Raw genomic sequence first — 24988 nt, forward strand, 5'->3', positions numbered from 1 at the left:
GGTGACACTCGTGACACAGCACCAGGAGCCACCAATGCCTGTCACTGTGCAGCACTCCTGGATGCTCCCTGGCCAGCTGGGATTTGGCTGGCATGTGACACGGAGGCATTCAACAGTAAAGGGTCTAGGCTGCTCTCTTTCCTCTGTGCTGGGTTCTGATTACCCTGTGCCTAGCTCAAAAAAGCTCTTTGCTGTCACAGAGACCAAGCCAGGCTGCACCAAGGGAGGTGAGATTGCAAAATAATCTCCAGCCATCAGTTGTGCCTGTCTATGGAAGGTCCTTGGTTAGCTACAAAATCTGGAAATTATTTGGGAGGTGTTAATTTTTATTCTGATAAACCTCAAAAAGGAGTTCAAGGGATTTCTTAGCTGATGCCAGGCCAGTTCCTGATGTGGACACATGTGGTGGGTAAACACAAAGCCATGTCCCTCTGCAGATTGTGTTTCTGCTATTATAGCCCCCAAAACTGCTGCATTTATGCTTGTCCTTACAGCAAAGACAAGGATTAATAACAGTGACTGACCAGCGATTTTGGGGTACACTGAGGTCAATTCCGGAAGCCAAACACCCCAGCAAGGGGACAGCCTCCCCTGCAGGCACCAGGGTGCTTCTCCTGCATTAAGACAGGATTGCTGGATCCCACCAGGGACCAGGTGAAGGGGAAGGGCCTGGGTATGGTCCATGCTGGCCCAGGCTGCTAAGCAGTGAGATTCCCTCATGATTCCTTGCTGTTGGAGAATGAATTGATGCTTGGGGCTTTGACATGAAGGCATCAATGAGTGTTGCCTCTCTGTGTGGTCCTGCCAGCTCTTTCCCTGTTCCCACTATGGGCTGAGGACAGAGGATGCTCTGAATCCCTGAGACAAGGCTCCTGCCCGTGACTTGGGCCCAGAGCAAGAAGCACTTAGCCCAAAAAGGAAGGAACCTCTGGGCTGGTTTCGTCAGGCACGCCGGGGAAGCGGTGGGTGAGGCGGCAGCCCCAGATAACCTTCCGTCCACCCACCTCTGTGATGCAGAGCCAAGGGAAGGAGGGAGATGACTAAAGGCACAGAGGAACAGAATAATGAGCACTGCCTCTTCCCCTGCAATGCCGGCCACGCGGCGAGGCTGAGCCGCCAGCACGGCACCAGGGGGAGGCAAGGGGGCTGTGAGGAGACAAGGGGGCTGTGGGGAGGGAAGGTGAGCTGTGGGGAGGGAAGGTGAGCTGTGGGGAGGGAAGGGGTGCTGTGGGGAGGGAAGGTGAGCTGTGGGGAGGGAAGGTGAGCTGTGGGGAGAGCGGGCAGCCTCCCACCACAGCCACTCCCAGCCAGCAGGGCTGTGCCTGTCTCTCTGAGTAAACCCCGGGCCAGCTTTTCCTGCTCCCTCTCCATCCCTCCTCTCCTGCTGCTTCCTGGGCAACAGAAAGCCCTTGGTGCCCTGTGTGGTGCTGGCTTACCCCTGAATAAACCCCACACACGGGGGGAGCTGATTCTAGCCACGGCTGGTGTGGCACGTGCCATCACCTCTGTGTTGCCAACAAAGATAAGGCTTGAGCAGGAGCTTCCTCTATTGTGGTTTGTTTTACTAAATAACCTGTTCTTGCAGCTTAGCATCCCGAGGCTGTGTGCCCTAGAGTGACAGGGAGCCTGGTGGCAGGGTGGCTTTGGTCCCTGTGCCCAGTTGTGGGGGGCACCCACCTGTGTCTGCCCAAGCAGAGCTCCCCACACCTCTGTTTTCTGACAAAGGCAACGACAAAGAGCCCCCCCAAGCTCTGCACTGATGAGTTTGTGGGGGTGAGGGTGTGAAAGAGGGAGGCAAAGGAGAAGCCTTCCTCCCTCCCTTCTGGAGGGGTGTGCAGGGGCAGAGGGGAGCAGCAAGCCCACCCTGGTGGGAGCCAGGCTGGCAAAGCAGGTGTAACACCCTGAAAGGCTCCAGAGAGAGCGGGGAGCAGAGACCAGGCTCTCCCTATGGGCTGTGCAGGGATGTGTGGGGGGCAGCAGTGCCGGGGGTGGGCGAGGGGGAGGAGGCTGCTGGTGGGTGGGTGAGCAGTACTTACCCTTTCCAAGACAATCTCTTCATACTTGAACATCCCATCACTGCCATTCATCTGGAGAGAGGGAGACAGCGTGTTACGACTCTCTGCTGCTCCTGGGGGAATTTGTTTTTCCTCTCTGGTAGCTGAACATGAAGAATCCAACCTAAAAGCTGCACCATCACCGCTGAAAAAGCCTTAAATGCAACTGCTTGAGCCTGCCCTGGAATTAAACCATGTGCTGCTTTTCTCTCTGGGCATGAGCCAAAGCCCACTGACTTTAATGCACTTCTGTGCAAAGCCTTTATTCTCCCAGCTCATTTCTCCAGCCATGAAAAGGAACACAACCGAAGGCACAAAAAGAAATAACACCTTTGTTACGCAGCGTATAATTAACCTCAGGAATTCACTGCTTGAGAAAGGCAAGAGAGGGGGTCGGTCCATTTAAAGGGAAAAAAATGTCTGTACATAATAACATAATAAACACCTTTAGCAGCTTATATTTTTTAAATCTCTTAGTAGCATGACTGTATTAACAGGAAATTCAGGATAATTTATTCTACGAAATTAGTTGGGTGCAAAGGAAACAAGGTGTGAGAGAGAGGGGCACAGTAAGAGGTGAAAACATTGTGATGCCCTTCTGTACAAAAATGGTGTAGCCTGTCTCAGTGCTGTACACCACACTGATCCCCACGCTCAAAAGTCTCCCATACCCCAAGTATCAAAGCAGAGCTCTTGGAAACATAATGAATAGAAACAAAAAGGGATGCAATTGTAGGCTGTAAAATGGTAAATGTAGACTCAAAAAAAAAAAAAAAAAATCCATTCTCCACATAATCAACAGTGCACAGGAAAAATGTAGCAGTTTCACTCCAGATCATCAGGATCAGGCCAGAAACAGCTGCCAAGGTCTAAAATTTAGCAAGATTTGCAATGCAGTTGGCTACTGAAACATCCAACACTTAACAGCAACAGTTTCTAAGAAAACTGAGTTGGAAGGGAACTCAGAGGGTCATGGAGTGCAACTGCTGGCCCTGCACAGTGCCCCCAGAAATCCCACCATGGGCTTGAGACTGATGTCCAAATGCTCCTGGAGCCTGGCAGCCTTGGGGCTGTGACCAATCCCTGGGGAGCCTGGGCAGTGTCCCAGCACCCTCTGTGTGAAAAACCTTGTCCCAATGTCCAGCCTAAACCTGCCCTGACACAGCTGGAGGCCCTTCCCTCAGGTCCTGTCCCTGAGCACCCGAGAGAGGAGATCAGTGTCTGCTCCTCTGATCCCCCTCACGGGGAAGCTGCAGACTGGTGAGCTCTGTCCTCAGTCTCCTCCAGGCTGAATGAGCCAGGTCACCTCACCCTTTCCTCATATGGCCTCCTCTAGACCCTTCACAACCTTTGCAGCCTCCTTTGGATGCTCTCTAACAGCTTTAAATCCTTTTATTGTGGCGCCAGGACTCGAGGTGAGGCTGCCCCAGTGGGAGCAGAGCCAGACAATCCTCCCTTGGCCATCAGGTGATGCTGTCCCTGCTGCACCCCAGACCAAGGCTGGCCTTTTTGGCTACCAGGGCACACTGTTGACTCACATTTAATTTGGAGGGGACTGAACCTCATAATTTGAGTCATTCTGGGGAGCAAGGGATGGAACATGGGCAGTTCTGTATGGCAGAGCAGAGGCAGTGGAACCTGCACTCAGCAGGCAAACCCCTCTCTCAGTGTGCAGCCCTGCCTCTGCCTGTGGCCTCTGGACAACATGCAGGGCTCCTCACCTGGATTTTACATCCACCATTAACTGATGGCTCATAGATCATATGGAGCCACTTTCTGTATATGCTCTGTATCTCAAACTGGAGCTGACACGCCTTTGCTTGGGACACAGTTCTCCTCATGAGGCACCAGCATGCTGGCTGTGTCCTGCTTTCCCAGCTCCTTGCTATCTGCACAGCCCTGCCATGCTCCACAGCCCCAGAGTGCTGGAGCATTCCATGGAGGGGACTGCAGCACCATTTATGCTAAAGCCATCATCTGACACCACAGAAGAAAACCCAGCGAGGCTGGGTGAGGCTCTATTGATAGGTAGGAAGAGGAAAGAGGAGTTTTTCTAGGTGGCAACAATCAGGGGCCCAGGCAGAGGAGCAGTGCTGCAGGACAGGACCTGGGATAGGGCTGTGCCCCCTGTGGCACACACACACCCTTATCCCCTGCCCTGAGATGCCAAAGCAATCCCACACCCCGTATTGCACACCAAGGATGAGGCTGGGCAAAGAGATGGGAATGAGGGTCCAGGCAACACAGGCTGAGTGTGTTGTCCCTCCTTGGATGTGCCCTGTGCCTGGTGCCTCCCAGCCGTGGGAAGATTTCAGGGGACAGTTCAGGGTTGGGACATCAGACACTCCAACAGTAGGATGCTCAGATCCTCCCAGCGCATTGGGAAGGGCTTTGGCCAGCTCTTACAGGAGGACCCTGCAGCAGAAAAGCACCAGAAGTAGTGGGGTTAACCCACAGCAGGATCCCAGCCAGCCTCAGAGGCTCAGGGACACATGGTCAGTGCCACCTTCTGACACAGTGCTGTGCTCCTGTGGGCAGAGGGGCATTGCTTCCCTTGCCATGGGTTCCCCCTCAGGCATGGGCTGCTTTTCCTCCCCTCATCTTCCCATACTGACTAATCCTAAGTGTAGCCTGCTCACTGGCCCCTGCCATCCTCAGAGCCTCCCTGGGCACAGCCTCCCTCAGCACAGACCCCATCCCATCCCATCCCATCCCATCCCATCCCATCCATCCCATCCCATCCCATCCCATCCCATCCCATCCCATCCCAGCCCTCTCTGCAGTTGCTATCCCGGTGCGTGGGGTGCCTCTCCCCGGCTTTCCAGCAGCTCAGATTCCTGGCACCCTTTGCTACTACACACATTGTCCTCTGTGCTTTGGCACTCGGCACAGTTGCCACACAGGCAGCCATATGCACACCCACGGGCGCAGGGAACAGCGTACACATCCCTGCAGGATGGGATCTGCAGAGAGCTCTGACAATCTGGGAGCCATGGGCAGAGCCAGCGGGAGCGGCCGCTGCCAGCGGCACCGGGGCTGCACCGAGAGCCCCAAACAGACACCGAGAGCCCCAAACAGACACCAAGAGCCCTGCACAGAGCCTGTGACACACCAGGGCTGCATTGAGAGCCCCAAACAGACACCGAGAGCCCTGCACAGAAACTGGCACACACCAGGGCTGCACTGAGAGCCCCAAACAGACACCGAGAGCCCCAAACAGACACCAAGAGCCCTGCACAGAGCCTGTGACACACCAGGGCTGCATTGAGAGCCCCAAACAGACACCGAGAGCTCAGCACAGACCCTGTCACACACCAGGGCTGCACCGAGAGCCCCAGACAGACACCGAGAGCCCCAAACAGACACCGAGAGCCCCAAACAGACACCGAGAGCCCAACACAGACCCTGTCACACACCAAGGCTGCACCGAGAGCCCCAAACAGACACTGAGAGCCCCAAACAGACCCTGTCACACACCAGGACTGCACTGAGAGCCCCAAACAGACACCGAGAGCCAGGCACAGAGCCCAGGGTGCACCAAGAGGCTCATACAGACCCTGTCACACATCCGAGCTGCACTGAGAGCCCGACACAGACACAGAGAGCCCAGCACAGAGCCTGTCACACACCCAGGCTGCACTGAGAGCCCAGCACAGAGCGTGTCACACACCTGGGCTGCACTGAGAGCCCAGCACAGAGCCTGTCACACACCCAGGCTGCACTGACAGCCCTGCACAGAGCCTGTCACACACTGGGGCTGCCAGGCAGCTGAGCTGGGATAGCCCCACTCCCCAAATCCCCGGGCTGCCAATGCTGAGCACTGTTCTGCACTGCTCCCAGAGAACCAGTGGTGCATGTGCTTGCTTGGTGCAGTGTCTGCTGGGGTCAGCCAGGCCTGACCATGAAGTTTTAGCACTGGTTGTGTTTTCAAAATTCATGCAATGGAATGCCAGTTAATTGTATAAGGAAGGCAAATGAAGAACTTAATATATACCACGTAACCAAGGGAACAAGCCAACAAAGCGAACGTTCCAGCGTCGGAAAATCAAATACCAGTCACTCACTGATGGCAAAAACCTCTCCATGAAACCACCAGAGCTGCCAGGACCTGGTTCTGCCACAGACTGATCCCCCTGTCCTTTGCCAGTGCCCTGTGCTCCTCCCCAGATCCTGTTTGGGGCCATCTCCAGAGGGAAGATGCCTGGGTGGGAAGATGCACCACACCCTGCTCTCCTCGTGTAACACCTGCAGAGCTCACAGCAGGGTCAGGGGCCAATTAGCTGTTCCCAGCATATCCTGATCCAAAGCATCACCTGGTCTCTCATGGAAAAGGGTATAGGTATTTTTTTCCAGGCCCTTCCTGTGCAACAAGCCCACCTGAGGGCTCAGGAAGAGGCGCCTTTGCTGGCCCTGTCCTCCTTTGAGCAGGAGGGAATAGTTACCGATGACGGCATTTAGCTCATCAACAGAAGGCTGCAGAGCGAACACTCATCTGATAAACAGAAGAGCACACACCTTCCAGAGCTACTGCAAGCTGTCTGCAGGCTCTGCTGGCCAACACCGCCACAGCCCACGTGGAACACCCCTTGGAATTTGCTGGAGAGTAAGGATTTGAGGTGGGTTTTTTGGGTTGGGGGGGTGGTTGGCTGGTTTTTGTGGTTTTGCTTGTTGGCTTGTTTTTTAAATAAAAAAGAAGGCCTGATTCATAAGGCAAAGATCAGGTTCCTCAAATGCAACCCAGAAAGGCAACCAGGCTGCAAGAGCAAATCCCCTGCAGGAAGGATAACACTGCTCACAATCCCTTTTGGAGCAAGGTCCTGCCCATATCCTGTGCTTGGGACGTGAGCACTGGGACCTGCTGGTGGAGCAGCTGTTTATTGAGATAATGGAGAGGGTCTGAAGGCTGCAGAGCCAGCCCCTGGTTGTGCCAGCCAGCCCTGGGTGTGGAGGGCACCTGGCAATGCCCCACAGCTGCCCCAGCACGGGGAAAGGGGAGCAGCCCTGTGCCAGGGCAGCGGGTGCCATGGGCCCCTCCCTGCTGGCACAGGCATCACCAGTGCTGGCACAGGAGAGCTCTCCCTGCCTGCACATGGCAGGGGCCCAGGGAAAATAGGTCAAGAGCTGCCTCCCTTCACCTGCCCGTGTCCATGTGTCCTGTGGCAGCACTGACACCTGCTGACTTGCCTCCAGCTACCCCCTGGCCTCAACCCCCTCGTGTGCAGAGCCCACAGTGCTGGGCTCGTGCACAGAGTGGATAAATGCCCTGTTTGTGGTCAGCCTTTGCCAGGGGACCAACCTGCTGAGCTTGGGCAGAGCGAAGGGTTTGCAGCCCTACAACAGCTGGGAGGACAGCACAGCCACACTGCCTGTGGAACTGGCACTGGGATGTGCCCAGCCAGCACTTGGGCCAAGGTGTGAGGGACCCACTGGCTGAAATCAGGCCTGGAAAGCACCTGCCTGCCTCACACCTGGCTCTAGAGCAACCAAAGGGGATTGCACCTCATTGCTGGGCAATGAGGCACCAAATCAAGCTCCAAGGAAACCTGAAAACCTTCAACTGAAAACCTGACTCTGAAACCTTCAACTCCTCAAGGGCTTTGGAGTGACTTTCCCTGTTCTTTTTGGAACTACCTAGCAGCAAGAAGTTGTTTTAGCTTCAGAGAGGCAGCTCTGAAATGCAGAGATCTCATCTGCCATGAAATTCTGTTTCCAATTCTTCATCTCCACTTTATGGACATGCTGGGCAAAATACACCAAGATATGAAACTGTGAGCATGGGTGATGCCCTCCAGCACTCTCCTTAAATTCATCAAGGGATGATTTTAATACTGCAGGCATTTTATAATGGGTTATTTGGATTTTTACACCCTGGGGGTGCTGGGCTCTGCTCAAGCCACACACTGAGCCCCAGTCATCCCAGTGCTGCAGCCCCCACCTTAGAGTGCTGCTGGTGCTGCATGCTCCTGGGGATGGAAGTGGGTGGATGGGGACATTGAAATGCAGAACAGACTTCTTGATAAACAGTCAGGGCCAAATCAAGCCCAACAGCCAGTCCAATGCAATCAATGGAACTAGAACAGGAAGGAACTAGACTACTTCCATCTGTTTATCATTAAGGAAAGCAATGAATAGTTAAGTAATTAAAGACTGGAAGATGTGAATTTAACCCTTCCAAATACATACTGTACCAATGGGCTTTGTAAAAAAATCCTATGCTTCCAGATTTGGCATTTTGGTGTTTGCAGCAAGCTCCTGGTGTGGCTCCTTTGCTGACCTGGGAAACTGCTGAGGTTTTGGGCAGTTGTTTTCTCTGAAGCCTGAGGAATCCAGCACCCCAGAGAAGGAAAAGATGGAGCAAGGCCTGTTTCCTGGTATAAGGTGAAGTAGAAGGCAAGAGGGTTTCCAGGCTGGATGCTGAGGAATCAAACTGAGCTGTCTCCCCTGTTCTGGGCACCCAGAGGTGACACACAGCCAGCAGGGTACAGCTAAACCTGGTGGCCCTTCTGACCCCTGCAGGACAGCTGCTCCCAGCATGTTCTGCTGAGTTTGGATGGATGGGAGCAGTGACTGTCACCCCAGCATGATGCTGGCATCTGTCTGGGGTGCAGAGCACCCCCTGAAACCCAGCCAAGTGCAGGGAGAAGGGGTGGACAGGGATCTGGAGGTGGAGGGAGAGGGAGGGATGTGAAGTTCATGAGCTGGAGCACAGAGAAGGAGCCAGGAGGGCAGGAGTGCACTGCACTGGAAGGAGTTGCTGCTGCCCCACATGAGGGCTCCCAGAGGTTCCTGGCCTCTGCAGGGCTCAGGAACCTGCCTGGGGTGACAGAGCCTGTCCTTGGTCCCTGGGCTCACCTCTCATTGCCCTTGGGCACATGGGCAGGGAGGAGGGATGGGCATGGATGGAGGGTGGCACAGGATGCAGTGCTGGTGCCTGCAATGATGAGCGGGCAATGTTCCTCCAGAGGTGTGACATTTTGTACTCAGGGAGGGTACAAAATGGATGTGAAAGCAGACCTTCCATCCAGGAATACCTCCCTGCCCTGCCCTGCTCACAGCACACTTCTCACTTGCTCTGCTCCAGAATGATGATGGTCCCTTCCCTCCAGGAGACACTGCCCTTTTCCCAGCTGCCTGCAGAACAGCCAGGAGAGTGCAGACAGGGAGCTGCAATGTGGCACTGCCCTGCAAGGTGCCCAGCACAGTGACAGAACCTCCAACCCACAATCCCCCGCCATGCCATGTGTCTGGGGAAGGGAACCTTTGGAGACAGCAGCTCCCCTCTGCCATTCATACAAGGCTGCTGGACTCAGGACCAGCATGCTGAGAGATGCAGAACTGCCTTTCTCCCCAGTCAGGTGGCTTTAATTCAGGACTAATTAAACCATGCAGCCGGGGCTGGAAAGGTCTCAGCCAGGCTCTCCTTCTTTTCTGTAGCTCTTCTTAACCAGCCCAGTGCAGCTCTGATGTGCACCGACCCCACCACAGGCTGTGGACTGAGATCTGCAGATTTCTGCAGGGGAAATTCAAACCCCAGAATGTCCACTCCAAAGATGGACCCACCCCAGCTCTGAGCCCTGGTGCTGCTCCACTGCTGTGGAAGGCAGCTCCAGTTTGATGCATCAGAAGCAAACCTGATGCAAAGCACCCAGCCCTGGCAAAGCTGTTAGCTGGGCTCCTTTGGGCAAAGAAGGGAAGCACCCCACAGGCACAGAGCCAGTGCTGCTGGCCAGACACCCATGCTGGCCACCCTGCTTCCTTCATCTGCCCTGCAGGAATGAGTTACAAATGTTCTGGGGACGGATGCAGCAGGAGGCAAACCCTGTCTGCAACAAACTGAGGAGGATTATCTTATACTACACCACTACTACACGGTGCCAAATGCTGCAAACACACTCACCAAGCACTGCTCAGCTGCTGGCAGCCTTCAGCGGGAGAGGAGCAGCACCTGGTGGGCCCTGCTGCCCTGAGGACTGGTGAGGGAGATGCCAGCAAGCACCCAGAGAGCTCTGCACCCCTCCTGAGGTTGCCTAAGGAGGCTGAGGCAGTGCAGGAAGAGCCTCTCAACCCCCCTGTGTGAGAGGCAGAGGAAATGGCTGTATGATTAACCCTGAGCACAACCAGCCTGGATCCCCAGCTCCTCTGCTGAGGCCTTTTTCCTTGTACCTGCCTGTGCTGGAGCCCCAGCACCGCCTGCTGCCGGCCTTGGTTCTGTGCTGTGTCACCCAGCCCCAGGAAGGTTTGGGGTGGGGTGAGCTGTGGGGACATGGCGTGGGTATCAGGATCTGCTGCTGCCTTACCAAGGCCCCCTTGAGCTGGGAAAGTCTTTCCTGCATTGCTGAGCAGGGAAAATGCAGCACTTGATCAAAGGAAGCAAAACGAAACCGGGAGACTTACAGAGAGCCCTTGTTCCAGCGAGTCAGTGTTCACCATAATGGGAGCGGGGTTGGCCTGTGAGGAGACAAAAGGGGGATGTCACCAAGCTGAGCCATGGACCCAGCCCTTGTGGTGCACTGCCTCTCCCCTGGCCATGCCATCACGGACCCTCCAGGCCAGGCAGCACTGGGAGATTCGGGAAGGGCTCTGTTTGTCCCTCCTGCAGGTGTCCAACAGCCCTGGGACAGGAGCAGGGCCACAGCACAGCTCTGGGCATCAGTCCTGTCCTCAGAGCTGGTGTGTCCCAAACACCCCATGGCCTTGGCTGCTGGGAGGGACATAGGGAAGACTGGAAATTCTCTCAAGCCTGTGTCAGACTCCCAAAATTTACGTGAATTTCACATTAGTGAGAGGTTAGGAGATATGAGGAGTAGGGAAAGAAGCCTTTCTGGAGGAGGCATTTACTGCCAGCACACCAAGCACCTTCCAACAGCTGCTGTTCCTCCTAAGCACAGGGCCACCTGTGACAGCAGGTGACAGCATTTGGGAGAGGTGACAGTATTTGGTCCCTTATCCTCATTACTGCTGTGCTCGGCAGCCTCGGCCCATCCTGACAGCAGCACACGCATCCTCCTGTCCTGAAGGGCTCCCCGTGACCCCCTCTCCGGGTCCCTGCCCCTGGGCTGCCTCTGCCTCGGCTCGCTGCACATGGCAGGGCAGACACAGCGGAGGGCAGCGGGGCAGGCACGGAGGGAGGGAGGGAGGGCGGAGAAAGGGATGGGCGAGGGTGCAGCACCGTGGGCCGGGTGGGGCGGGATGGGACGGGACGGGATGGCTGGAGATTAGGGACGGCCGAAGGAGGGACAGGACAGAACGCCCAGAGGGATGGGGCGGCCGGAGAAGAGACGGGACGGGACTGGGACGGGACTGGGAGGGACGGGACGGGACGGGGACGGACAGGACGGGGAGGGACAGGACGGGATGGGACGGGGAAGGACGGGACGGGAAGGGACGGGACGGTCGGAGGAAACGGGGTGGGACGGGACGGGACGGGACGGGACGGCCGGCGGTCAGGGACGAGGGCGGCCGGAGAGGGCGGAGGGCTGCCGGCTGGAGGGGCACGGAACGGAACGGAACGGGGGCCCGGAGGAGGAGGAGGAGGAGGAGGAGGAGGAGGAGGAGGAGGAGCAGGGCCGGTGAGGGGTCCCGCCCCGGAGCTGTCCAGCGCCGCCGCTGCTGAAGGCGGGGGCTGGCGGAGCCTCGCTGGGCGCTGGGGCTGCGGGAGGAGCGGCCGAGGGGAGGCAGATCCCAACCACGGCTGGCATTCTCCGCCGCACGCAGCGGAGCAGGGCAGGCCCGGAAGGCCAGCGGGGGCTGGAGCTCGTTTCATCATCGCCGGGCTCGTGAGGAGAAGAGCAGCGGAGGGAGACGGGAACCACCGGGGAGGGGGAGTGAGCCTGCCTGGGGCACCACCACCACCACCAGCCAGGCAAGGTGTGGGCTGGTGAAACAACTACCAGCCACCACTGTCTGCCCAACAGCCTCTGATCTGTGATATTTCCACAGGAACCAGCTGCCTCCTCGTCGCTCTTGTCCGGGTTTGCCCATCGCTGACTGAGAGCAGCCTGTGACTGCCACACCAGCCTCCCCCATACCCCAGCACAGCAGTCCCCACCGGGTCCTGGTTTAGTTGACCCTATTTCTGACTATTCACTCTCCTCAATTAATGGATGAGAGAGTTAAGGACCAACCAGCCTGTGGTTTAAATCCTGCCCTGGAAGGTTCTGCTCTCATATGGATGGAGCAGGAGGTAGTTAATTTGATTTATTCAGATGCTTTCTGATCTTTCCTGCAGCTGTAACTATTGGTTACAGAACCATAGTTTTTATGGCAATTAATTCTCTAACTCAGGCAAATATGACCACTTCCAAGCACTCCTGCCAAACCCCTCCTCCACACAAAAGAGAATCACAATTTTCAGGTCCAGTGTCTTGGGATCTCCAAGTCCCAGAAGCAATGTTAAACTGGGAATATCCCCTCTCTGGCAGCACACAGTCCTTGTATTTAATCCAGATAATTTGAGAGATAGAATATATTAAACCTGGCAGTGGCTTTTATTAGTCCCCAGTGCAATTCTAGGAAGGGATTCCACATTTCAAGGCAGAAAAGAAGCACTTCTACTGCCAGCAATTAACAACCGGTAACACATCAAGGTTTGAACATCCAGATGCCAGCTCTTATTAGATGAGTTTCCAGGAAGGATGCAGAAGAGGCAGCCTAAGTGAATGTAGCCCATCATGTGCCCCATGATTTATAAAAAGAATTCAACTCCACAAATGATGCTTTGGATCCCTCCCAGGGAGAAGTGCTCTATATAATAATGTTATAGAGGCTTTTGCAGGTCCAGCTTGAGTCCTCCACTGAGCCCCACTGCACTCTTTGTTGAATTAATAATAGCCCAAAAATCACACATCACATTGCCTCTCTCACACAGTGGTGAGCCCTAAGGACATATTTTGTTCAGCCTGCTCCCTGTGCATGAGCATCCTTTGCAGCCATTCCACACTAGTGATTTTTTACATCTCAGAATACTGCTAGGAGCACAATTTCCCACTCAGGCTCCAGATGGGACCCAGGAGATACCCAGTGTGAGTCGCTGCTCTAAAACAAAGTCACACATGGTCGGGAGGAAGTCAGACCAGGAAATCCCCATTTGCTTCCTGCAGCCACTATTCCAGCTACTACAGGAAAGGTGTTTGGGCATTAGTGCTGACTTCCACTTGCAAATATTTCAATATTTGCACTTTGCCTGTCCTACTGAAGAGACAGATAAGACCTAAGACTCAGAAATAAGCAGAGCACCTGAAAATAAAAGCTTTTGCTTCCCTCCACCAGTCAGGCAGAGGTACTGAGCAGCTCTGCTAGCCAGGGGAGGGGAGAGACAGTCATAATTTTTTGCTGGGCAGCAGGAATGTGCTGGTGAATTAACCATGCCTTCAATTCTATAGGGAAGGGTAAGTAATTTATGCCCTAAGGAGCAGGGGCTTGCTGCATGCAGGGAGGAGAGGGAACAGGGCTGTGCATTCAGATCACATTCGATGGGGGCTGTCAGATCTCTTCCATCTAAACCCCTTCATCACAATATTATTTACCAAGCCCTGTTTGTGCTTGGAGGGTATAGAATAGAATACATATCTATATAAATACACACACAAATATAAATATAAATATAAATATAAATACATATATAAATATAAATAACTATATATAATATAGTTATTATATATATATAAATAGAAAGAGAAGAGGTCCAAGTCCTACAGTTCTCACTCCATGAGAAGTGGAGTGAGAACTGTAGGACTTGGAGCTGGAGGTGCCCTGAACTCTCTCCATCAAGCAGAGGCCCTTGGTCTCAGGGGCTGGAGGCTGCAGGGACTCAAGGAGGACCTTGGGGAGTGAGGAGGGCACCGCACAGATGCAGAGAGACTGATCTGGGCACAAAGCCAGCGAGGCAGAGGACAGCTGTTGAGAAAATCTGGGCAGCAACAGGAGTCAAAGGAAACCACGGTGAAGGGGGATGAAGTTTGAAGGTCAGGATTCAAGAGCTCTCTGGTCTCACAGGGGCTGAGAGAAGCAGAGCCTTGCATTCACTGAGCTCAGCACAGCAGGAGCTGATGGAGGGAGCAGCAATCTGCCCCAGGCAGCCCCAGAGAGGAACTGGGTCCCTGTGCAGACCTTCGTGCCTGTTTTGGGCAGCTGCCTCTGTGGTTGAAGCCAGGAGGAGGCTGTGGGTCTGTGTGCAGGGCAGAAGGGATGTCTCCTCTACAGGCTCAGCAATAGCACTGCAGCACATGCAGGGAGCAGCCAGGCAAGCCAGCAGTGCTGGAAAAAATCTCAGGCACAGGATGTGGCCTTCCAGAACCACCCTTAGATATCCCCTCTGGGTAGTGATCTGAGAGGGACTGCTGCTATTTGGGCTCCAGTTGGACCCAAAGTGGCAGCCCAGTGACACTAACACAGTCACCTGGGAGCACCACATCTACAGGTGTCACCCCTCACCTCAGTTTTACTGCTGTCGTCTGCTGGCACAAAGGTAGGAGCTGCAAAACATGATGATTTTCCAAAACTTCCAAGCAAAAGAAAAGCTGCAATTACATGCAAATGGAGGAGGCTCACTAGCCTGCTGCTGAGGAGTGGGTCCTGCCCTGTGGCATTTCCCCAGGGACTGCTCTCAGGGCTGGCACACAGGAGCTGGGCAGGGAGACTTTGAACTGAAAGTTCAAGATGATGTCTCCAGAACTGAGATCCCAAAGCTTTTCCAGCTTCACATCCTCCACAGAACCAGCCTGGGGCCAGCCCACAGAAGTCAGGAGATGTGTACCTGCTGGAGGCAAAATAAACGTGCTACAGATGTCCCAGGACAAGGGCAACTGGATTGTGATCACAGATAAACACATTTCCATCTTAACCAGCAGCAGGAACAACAGCAGCCTCCAGAGATGGCAAACAGCAGCCAAACACACAGAGCTGCTCTCTGCAGGAGGGTGGTGTCCCATGAGTGATGCAAGGAGGAATGTGCAGGACACAGTGACTGCTTGAGACACTGGGCTAATGCATGAGAAGCAAAGCACTAATTTAACTCCTTTGTTTCCCCAGACTGGATCAGAGTGAGAATTCAATCTGTCTTTTAATATCCTTTGTTTCATATCATCTGAGGTATAATAGCAGCACTCAGAAGGAAATGGCTCTGAAGATAAGTGAAATTCCATCTTTACATCCCTTTAAAAGCTCTCAGGAGCAGAGGTCACAAGTGGGGAAATGCCCAACAGAATTATCTATTTAGGGCTGACACTGAGCTGCTTGTAGTCCAGCTCCATCTGCTTTGATTTTTTTTAAAGGGTGTTAAAGCATGGAGAAAGCTGCGCATTTCCAGCTCTGAAAGCAGCTGCTCTGTGGCAGGACCCAGCCCTGTTGAATTCTGGCTGTGAACAAGCAGGTACAGGCCCAGGGTGCTGCAGGCAGTGGGGTCAGCTGCAGGATGCCCAGACACCAACAGGATCCTGCTGCTGTGGGGAGTGGGTTTGCACCAAGCTGCTGAATCGATTCCACAGGAACGAGCTCAGGTCCTGCCTGCACAGCACACACAGAGAGCCCCTGCTCAGCTCTCACCCTGATGAGCACTGACACTCATCTGCTTTGTGCCAGGCTGTGCCCAGATGCTGCTCTTCCCAACGTTGGGCTCCTTCCTGCCCCAAGCCAGAGCCCAACACGTGGCTCCCACTGCACCTGAGACAACACAGCTCCTCCACAGCAACCTGAACTTGTGGCCAAGGCCAGACAGAAACAGACTCTTGAGGCTCCCCAAGGCAAGGAGAGGATGAGTCTGGCTCTGCCATTTCTGGAGAGCAGGTGTGTGGAGCAGAGAGGTGCTGGCATCTTCCCTCCAGGTTGCTCCTGACCCCCAGAGACTCCCTTGGTTTTCACCTGGCTGTGCCCAGAGAAGCCACCTCACAGTCCTCCTGAAGGAGGCGATGCATGGCACACCCCTTCCCAGACTGAAGCCTGCTCCCAGCTGCCCCATGAGATGTAGGCCTTTTCTGACATCTCAAGACCAAATCCATGCTTTGACCTAACCCTTCCATTCTCCAGGGGAGAGGTGCTGGTCCCAGGGCTGGTCCCATCCTCACAGATCCCTGTGCTCATCTCTCTTTTCTTTCCTGGGCTTTACATGGTGGCCAGAGCTGAGGTTGCTTGGAAGCATCGACAGAGCTGGAAACAGGGAAAGGCAGCAAAAGAAAACAGAGGATGGAAAATTTGGAGGCTGAAGAAGTTCTTGGCCAGAGATGAATACCCTTTCCTTTTAACTGGCCTGGATAAAGGAACTCTCTCTGCACTTTTTCTCACCTCCTGCAAGAGCAACCTGTTGGCTGGCATGGTTTGGGCAGGGGAAGGACACAACCCGACAACTGTGCCTGCATGAAGGGCAGTGACAGGCTGAGCCTGGCCCCTGCCCTCCTGCACAGCTCAAAATGTGGCACCAGTGATGTAGGGAAGGGTGCTGGGGCTGACTCTGGAGCTTGCAGGTGCCCGCACCCTGTGCCAGTCCCATCCAGCCAGGTGCCAGCTGCTCCCTGTGCTCGGCTCCCAGCCAGCCTCGTGGCCTGCAAGCAAGAGCAGCCCCTCTCTCCAGGCAGCTCTGGGAGATGTCTGAGCTGGGCTGTTCAGGTGGCGTGAGCAGGCTCTGGGGCCGTGGCAGCACAGCCCCTGCCCTCGGCACCGCGGCCAGCCGGAAACACGGAACACGGGACTTGAAAGGTCCCTGCTCACAAGGAGCTTTGGCAAAGCCACTGAAGTGTCCCAAGTGTAATGTGAACACAAGCAGCTACTGAAGGTTTAATCTTTGTTTTGGTGCCTTTTTTTTTTTTTTAAGAGTAGCTTAAATAGGGACTAGAAAAAGCCTTTACTGGGTAGCACAGGAAGAAAGCAGAAAGCTTCCCAAAGAGAAGCTCTGTCGAATATAAGTTTCCATTTAGAAACCATTAAGGCCAGGGTGTTCAAACTTGAAAGTTAGACATCCTGTTCCAGGCTCAGCCCACTAAAATAAGTGACCCAATTTGCAGAGCTTCTGGACTTCAGTAGCTCCTCTTTGACCTGGCAGTACCAAATAAAATTTACTTGATTCCTTTTTGCACAGGAAGAGTTGTTATTATCTGAAAGAGTCACATGCTTTTATCTTCCTCTCAGACAAATACATATGTATAGGGGAAAAAGAGAGAATAAGGAACAGTGTTAAAATAAAGATTTCTTTGGTTCCTGGGATTCAAATATCCTAATTTCTTCTTTTCAGTAAGTTCCAGTGCACACCCAGTTAACAAGTGTTAAGAAACCTGTTTCTGTGGGAAAAAAGCAAACCAAGATACATCAACAGAGATTCAAGAAAAATTCTAGTTAATACAAAGGTGACAAGAAGGTATCTAGGGCCTGGTCTGGGGTGCTCTGAAGCACCACATGTTCCCAAAAATAATTGCACCCGCAGAGCAGCTCTTCCGCAAGCCCCATCGAGCGAGCTCTGCAAGTTAAACTGCAAAGTTCATTCCAAATTCAGGTATTCTGAACTTGTTAAACACTGTATTAAAAGTTTTCATCTCTAAGTCCCTGATACATGCTCACAGCATATTGCTGGATTTGCAACGAGGGCCCTTGAGGACTCCCTACATCATCCCATCTTTGCATGTGTTAAAACCAGCTGTGAGCATTAACACAGCCCACTGCACCCACAGTGCTGGCACAACCTCACAGCAGGGTTTACACCCATCCCTGAATCACAGCTACCAGGCTGAGCCCCAGGCTCACTGTCCCTCCTGCTGCAGGTGGGGTTTGGGGTGGCAGAGCCCCCCAGTCCCCCCCATGAGCAGGGCAGGACCTGCCCTCCCCTGGCACCCAGAGCCCAGGTCCCCTTGCAGAGCATCCTGCACCGGGCTGTGCACAGCGGGGCCGGTACATCAGCACGGCCCTGATTACTCCTGATTAGTCTTAATGACTTCCCCTCTCTAAATGAGCATTCACAGCTCTGGAAGGAACGGAAGCTTCTCTCCTCCTATAATAGCACAGGACGTGCCGGGGGGCTTACCCGAACAAGGCAACTCTCCAGGAACAGTGACAGCTTCTGCTGCCTCCTCTCACCCTCCCCTGCACCAGGGTACCCGGCTGGGCCTCTGGTACAGCTGTCCCTGGGTTTCCCTCTCATCCAACCCCCCCGTGGGACCCACACCTGAGGATGACCCTGCTGAGTGCCTGGCACTGGTCAGGACTGGGCTCAGGCAGGTCCCAATGGTGCTGGAAGAGCTGGTGGAAAGCACAGCCATGGGGGCATGGGACATCCCTCCAACAGGAATGACAGCAGTGCTGTCACAGTGGAGGCTGATGGGCTTCCTGCTGCCCCCAGGTTCTTCTCCAGGAGCAACTTCCTCCACACTGCACACACCTCTGCTGAAACATGCCCGTGCTTGGCCTGCACGCCTCACCAATGCACTCTCCACCTCCTCCTCCTCCTCCTCCAGCAGGGTGGCAGGGCCACATCCTCCCATTTCTGGCAGGTATTTTGCTCTTCTTCCACATGTTGCATTGATGGGGTCTCTCCTACCTGTGTGGCTTCAGACCCTGCCTCTAGAGCAGCAGCTACATCTCTAGCAGAGCCAGTTCAGACACCAGCTCCAGCACCTCTCCCTGTGCAGCTCAGGACCCCAAACCCAGCAGCCAGGCCCAGCTCTGGGGCTGCAGTCTGCACATCTGGGCTGGCTGGCAGGCAGCACTCAGTAATCCAGCTGGAGAGGAGCTAAGCTCAGTCCTTCAACTCACTTCTATAATTCCAGCATTATCCCTTACTGTATTAAAGGATGAGTCAGAAAAGCCAACAAGCACAAGTGTACAGCCCCTGTCCAAGGGACTCACGTGCCCAAAGAAAGGGGGAAACCTTACAGGTGAATCAATAAACTAAGGAGAAAAATGTCCTCAGCTGTTAACTCCTAAATGAATTCAACAGTGATGGAGAACATCTGATTCTCCTCAGTCCAGGGGATGGGTGACAGCAGGACATGGGATGCTCCGGGGCGGGTGAGGAGAACCAGCTCACTCAGCATCTGTGTGCCAAGGTTTTCCCAGGAGAGGCACAGGGAAGGGGTATGACTGTAAAAAAAAACATTATCTAGGCCTTGATTTCATCTCAGGGGCAGGAAAGGAACATCAAAAGCATGGGAAAAATCAGCTTCTTCCCAGGGGGCAAGGGGCGAGGGTGGGTGCGAGGCTGGGTGTGAGGCTGGGCTGGGGGGAAGCAGAGCAGCTCAGCACCTGCTTATAGCAACTCAGCTGGGTGATGACGGCAGGATCACCAGATGGAGATGCCCAAGAAGCAGGCTGAGAGGTGAGATCAGATGGAGGGGGATATATTAGGAACAGACACGCAGATTTACACATCGTGAGTGAGGAGGTGACAAACAGGTCCGTGGAAGGGGAATCAAACTCTCACGAGGGAGTGGAGTGTGATGAGGAGTGAGGGAGAGGGAAGACTCCCTGGGACTCCGGCTGGCAGGGGGACATGCTGGAAGAGATGCTGGAGGTGGAGGGAGGACAGGGGCACCACCAGTGGCCAGAGAGCAGGGGCTGAGCAGATGGATGGGGCAGGAGCAGACAAGCACTGTGTTCAGCCATGGAGCCAGACGCAAAGGACAAGTTTCACTACAGTTGCATCTACATTTAGGTTGCCAAAAATACCTTTCACAGATTGGCTGTCTTTAATTAAAAGGATGTCTCCTGTGCTCCTGGCACGGTACAGAACTCATCCTGCCACGTGGGGCTCTGTGTGGAAGCTCTGCAGGGGGGACTTTCCCATGGGACAGCTCCTCTTTGCCTGCATCCTTCCCATCCTGCCAGTGCTGGGCAGCTCAGGCAGTGGTGCTTCCCTGAAATGCCCCTCCACAGTGCAGGCACAGAGAAAAGAAGGAAAACTTCACCCCCTTCCTGTTTTGGCTTCTCTCCTTCCCTCCAAACATGGAGAACGCCTTCCTCCTCTCTCCTCCTCCACGTTTCAGTGCAAAGATTTAGCTAATTTCTTCTATGAATAGCACGGGAGTAGCCATAGCAACATCACCCTGCCAACCTCACCACCTCCACTGCCTCCATGTCCCCGGCACCCTGTTCCTCTCACCCTCCCTCGCACCTCCCCAGGGAACATCTGGGGCTTCAGCCATTTCCCACAAACCAACCTGTATTCCCACAAACCAACCTGGATTTGGCTTCCTGCCTGCCCCCCCGGTGCTCTCCCTCCTTCCTTCCAGCCATACCTGCTCATCACTCAGGAACCTGCTCTGAACCCCAGGGTTTCTCCAAGGCTCTTTCCTCCCCCTGCCACCCCTGCCCCAAGAGACAGGAGCCCCAAGTCCAGCATCATCTGAAGGCTCAGCAAAGGCTGGGGCTCTGGCCAAGATGTGCTGTCCTGTGCTCACCTACTGCAGTAACTGCCCAGGGCATGGGAGGAACTCAACAAGCAACGTTTGTGCATTGAAAACCACCCTGAAAATCAGTGAAATGCTCACTGCTGAGGGTGAGCAGGGAAGAGTTGTCCCACTCCTCCACCTGCCTGGCCATGAACACTTCTGTCAGGGGTGGAGGCCACACAAGCCTGGCATGCTCTGGGCATTTGCAGCTGGTCACGGTCTCATTGCAATGACCACCCCAAGAGGGAGAAAAGGACCACAGAAAGGGGGGCAGAAGGACTTTGCATTCCTGGCCAAGCAGGGCCAGCAAACCTGGGGCAGCCCTGGGGGCAGAGGGCACTTCCTCACCACATGCCAGGGAACTGCACTGCCCTGGGCCCTGCCCCAGCCACCCAAAGTGCACATGAAAATGTTGGTGACACCCTTGAGACCCTCATGGGGCTCTGGTCACTGTGCCTGGCACCGGAGTCTTTATAGTGAGCTGAGACTCAGGGCTGGCCATTCCCTGTGGGAGGGAAAGGTGCTGCTTCTGGACCCTCAGCTCTTGGAGCAGAGCTGGAGAAGGGGCTTGGGCACGGGCAGGCAGCTGAGCACCCACTCCTGAGGTGCTGTGGGTGTCACTGTGCAGGGCACAGGGGGGCTTTGAGCAGTCTGCTCCTCTAGTGCTGCACATCAGGGATGCTTCCCTGGATCACACTGCTGTTCCTCCCCCAAAGCCAGGAGTCCTCCTGTCACCCCAGTCTGGCAGGGGAGGAACTGAGCTCCCCACCAGCCAGCAAAGGGGGACAAGGAGGGCACGGGGCCAACGGGAGGAATAGTGATGGGAACAATGGAGGACAGCAACGACATCAAGTGCGGGGATTGGGAACTAATGAGCAGGGAACAGGGATAGATAAGGGAAAAGAAATGGGAGACATCTCAGGGGGGAGAAGAAAAGCAAAGCAAAAAAGATGTGAGATACCTAGACCTCTGAGATTTCCTCCCTCCCTCTGGTGAGGATTAGGGATTCTCAGTTACTGGCATTGCCTGAGCAAGCTAAAATGTGTCCTAGAGAAGGGGAGAGGCAGGAGGAGAGAACAGACGGGGGCTGGAAGTGGGAGGAGGTGCAGGTTGACGTTGGGACCGTGCTGTGTGTTGGGCAGCACGTGTGGGCACGTCTCACATGCCGTGGAGCTGCTCTGGGTATGTGAGTATGCCATGATGTCAGAGAACATACAGCACCATAGGCAACTGTGAGCACGTTTCTGATGTCAGAGCACTAGCACACGCTTCTCTGCTTGCATGAAGAAGCAAGGGGAGGAAAAATGCTTAAATGAGAGCTGGTGAAGCTCCCCAGGAGGGTAACAGATCCCTGCTCACCCGGGAAAGCTCCTGGCCTGTGCACCCCTTCCCACCTCAGCTGCTGGAAGTGCTTTCAGGGACAGTGAGCTCATTTAAAGGGGCAGCCCTGAAAAATGGCAGCCCTGCCTCCAGCCAAGGCTCTCCTGGAAACGGAGGCAGCCTGTAAAGGAGATTGCTTTGCATCTGCAACCTCCAGCCAAATCTACCCAGAGCCCAACACCTCCCGGCCTCCCAGAGCCAACTGGACCTGCCTGCCTGGGCACAAGCCATGCCTAGATGTTTCCATGTTCCCACCTTTTGTCCCTCTGCCCACCACTGGGCTGGGAGGAACATGGATTCCTGGGGGCTCAGGCACCTTGGATGAGGAGGATGAGGAGGAGAGCGTTGCTGAGGCGTTTGCTGCAGGCTTTACTCACGGCATACATTTGCTCCACACCAGGGAGCGGCTGCCTGCTCTGATACAGGCACTGCACACACCACACACGTCATATTCTACATGCAGACCCTGCTATGCTCACACAGCCTCAAACACTGGCATCCTCTGTTGCTTGCAATGCCGTGAGGAGCTTTTGATTTTCCTTTTTTTTTTTTTTTTTTTGCATGTTCAGAAAGGCAAAGGCAGAGCAGAGATTCCCAACACGGACTTTCCGAGCAGCCCAAGCTCCATGGCAGCACCACAAAGAGACAATGATTTCTCTTCCACCAGTGCAAAAACATGAAAGGCTCCCCTGCCCAGCCTGCCACGGCAGCAATGCAGCTGGCATCACTTCCTTCTCACACTGCTTGCAATCGTCTTACCAGGAATACTGGGCCGGACCTTTCATGCAAGAAGGAGCAGAAAGGAGGGAGCAAACATGCTTTGATTTTCTGCTCCCCGAGCTTGCTGCTTTGGATGGAGGGAAGGAAAGAGATAGTGGAGGAAAGATGGAAGAATGCTTGCCAGGAATCAGCAGGCGAGAGAGAACTGAGGCTGATTTTGATACAAAGAGTGGCAGAGAAAGAGAGAGAAAGCAGGACCAGGCTCAGAGGAAGGTGGCTGGAGTTTTTGGTGCCTTCTGTAAATATAATCTGAGCTATCAGCTATGAATCTAATTATTTCAACCAGAGCTACAGACAGACAGTAATGAAGAAAAAACAGAGGAAGGGAAGAAGAGGGTTGTGTTTGCCGAGAGCAGAGGAGGAGAGAATTCCCATTGATTCCCGTGTGTCTGCCTGCTACAGCATCTTGAAATAATAATTAGAAGGATCAATAAGAAATCATGTGAGGTTTGAAGATAATGAATGAAAGAAGCAGAAGAAGCAAAGTGAAATGCCTTTCTCTCAAGCAGGGTAAATTGTTTTTCAGGCAGGGTCTAGCCTCCATTTTAATGCTTTGCAAAAAGATCCAACCATTTTCTAAGCTGGCTTGTGGGTTCAAAACAAGACTGGTCTCTCCATTTAGGGGAGAGAGACACAGCCCGAGAATGGGTCCTGGAGAACACTAATAAAATGAACGTGTGGGAAGAAATGGAGGCAGTGAAATGGGGCAGAATGCACACAGCACGCCAGCGACCAGAGCAGGGTTACGTAATAATCTCGGGGAGCAGGGACGTAGCAGCAGAGCGAGGAAACCACAACTCAATGGAGAGTGGGTGACAGTTTGGGAGCGCTGGCAAGCAACACCGCGAACCCACGAGGCTGCCCAGCGGGCAGCACGCACCATGCCTGCCAAACACAGCCCGGCGGGATGCCCTTGGTGCTGCCAGGGCTTCAGGCATCGCGAGCGGCGAGCACCTCAGGTGGGGCGTCCAAAATACATCAACGCCCGACCACCACCTGGCGCCAAGCAAGATCCATTTGGCCCCGTTCGGCCCCGGAAGGCTGCTCCAGTGCCGGGCTCCCACGCCGGGCAGGTCCGCAGCATCCAGCCCGAACAACGGCCACGCCAGTCCGACCCTCTCCGACGGCCGACCCGAGCCACGACGCCGGTACCCATCCCCGGCATCCCCGGCGGCTGCTCGCGACGCCCCCGGGGTGATGCTGCAGGAGCCAGGAACCGCCGGGAACCCCGCGTCACCCCGAGCGCCGCCCGCCCCGTCGCGTCCCGCACCGGGGAGCCGCGTCCCGGGGCTGGCCCGTACCTGCTCGTACCAGTCGCGGCTCGAACACGTGCACTCGGGCCACCAGCCCGGGCCGCTCCCGTTCACCTTGGCCGCGCTCTTGCCCGGCGCCGGCGGCGGCGGCTTCAGCGCGGCGGGGTCGCGGGCGGGGGGCCCCAGCTTGGCCTTGCCGCGGGCGGCGGGCGCGGCCCCCCCGGGTGCGGGCAGGGTCTGCGAGCCGTAGCCGCCGTAGCCGTACTGCTCGTGCTGCCACTCGCCGTACGAGGGGGGGTCCATGCGCCGCAGGGCCGCCATCCGCGTTACCTCGTAGCACTCGGGGCACTTGCAGCAGTGGTGGTGCTTGTGCATCGCTGCCCTCACACCATAGAGCCGGCAGGGAGGGAGGGAGGGAGGGAGGCGGCGCGGAGGGGCGGAGGGAGGCAGGGAGGAGGGAGGGAGGGATGCTCAGGGGGCGGCAGCGGCCCCCGCCCCGCGCAAGGCGCGCCTGTCGCCTCTTCGCCCGCTCGGCGCCCCCGGCCCCGTGGGAGGAGGAGGAGGAGGAGGAGGAGGAAGAGGAAGGGAGGGGGATGGTGTTACAGCGCGGTGATCTCCGCGGGGGCGCGCCGCGGCATCGTGCGCAACGCCACTGGGTGCCGGGGCCGCTCCCGGCGCGGGGCACGGGGCAGCAGCTCCGAGGCGCTCCGCGGCATGGGCCGGCTCAGCCCGGCCCGGCTCGACTCGGCTCGATGCGGGACCGCGGCACCTGCGGCGGCGCGGAGCATCCCTCGCCCTCCCTCCCCCGCAGCGGCCAATCCGCGCCGGCGGAACCTCCGCGCTCCGCCCCGGCGGCGGGGGCGCCGCTCAGCCCCATCCCCGCGTTCAGCTCCATCCCCGCGTTCAGCTCCATCCCCACGCTCAGCTCCATCCCCGCGTTCAGCCCCATCCCCAGGCTCAGCCCCATCCCCGCGTTCAGCTCCATCCCCGCGCTCAGCCCCATCCCCGCGCTCAGCCCCATCCCCGTGCTCAGCCCCATCCCCGTGCTCAGCCCCATCCCCACGCTCAGCCCCGCTCCAGTGCCCGGGCAGACCCGGCCGCGCCGCCCCCGCGCAGGCGGCATCGCAAGGAGCGGGATGCTGCTCTCCTCACGCAT

General features: G+C 55.6%; 1 protein-coding gene across 5 annotated transcripts in view; it reads right to left on the bottom strand.

The window, feature by feature from the left end:
- Positions 1-24536, bottom strand: part of DLG3 (discs large MAGUK scaffold protein 3) — a 53813-nt gene extending 29277 nt beyond the window's left edge. For 2 of the 5 annotated variants that reach the window (XM_036401852.2, XM_036401851.2), the window contains exons 1-3: positions 23881-24535; positions 10449-10502; positions 2037-2087 (exon numbers count right to left, since the gene is read on the bottom strand). In XM_036401852.2, coding sequence (XP_036257745.1) covers positions 2037-2087; positions 10449-10502; positions 23881-24207 — 432 coding nt within the window. In that variant the 5' untranslated portion in view covers positions 24208-24535. Of the gene's footprint in view, positions 1-2036; positions 2088-10448; positions 10503-23880 lie in introns of all 5 variants that reach the window. The other 3 variants (XM_036401855.1, XM_036401854.2, XM_036401853.2) reach the window with 3 other exon arrangements.
- Between the last annotated feature and the right edge of the window lie 452 nt (positions 24537-24988).

This window comes from Molothrus ater, chromosome 14 (assembly GCF_012460135.2).
Source record: "Molothrus ater isolate BHLD 08-10-18 breed brown headed cowbird chromosome 14, BPBGC_Mater_1.1, whole genome shotgun sequence".
Classification (NCBI taxonomy): Eukaryota; Metazoa; Chordata; class Aves; order Passeriformes; family Icteridae; genus Molothrus; species Molothrus ater.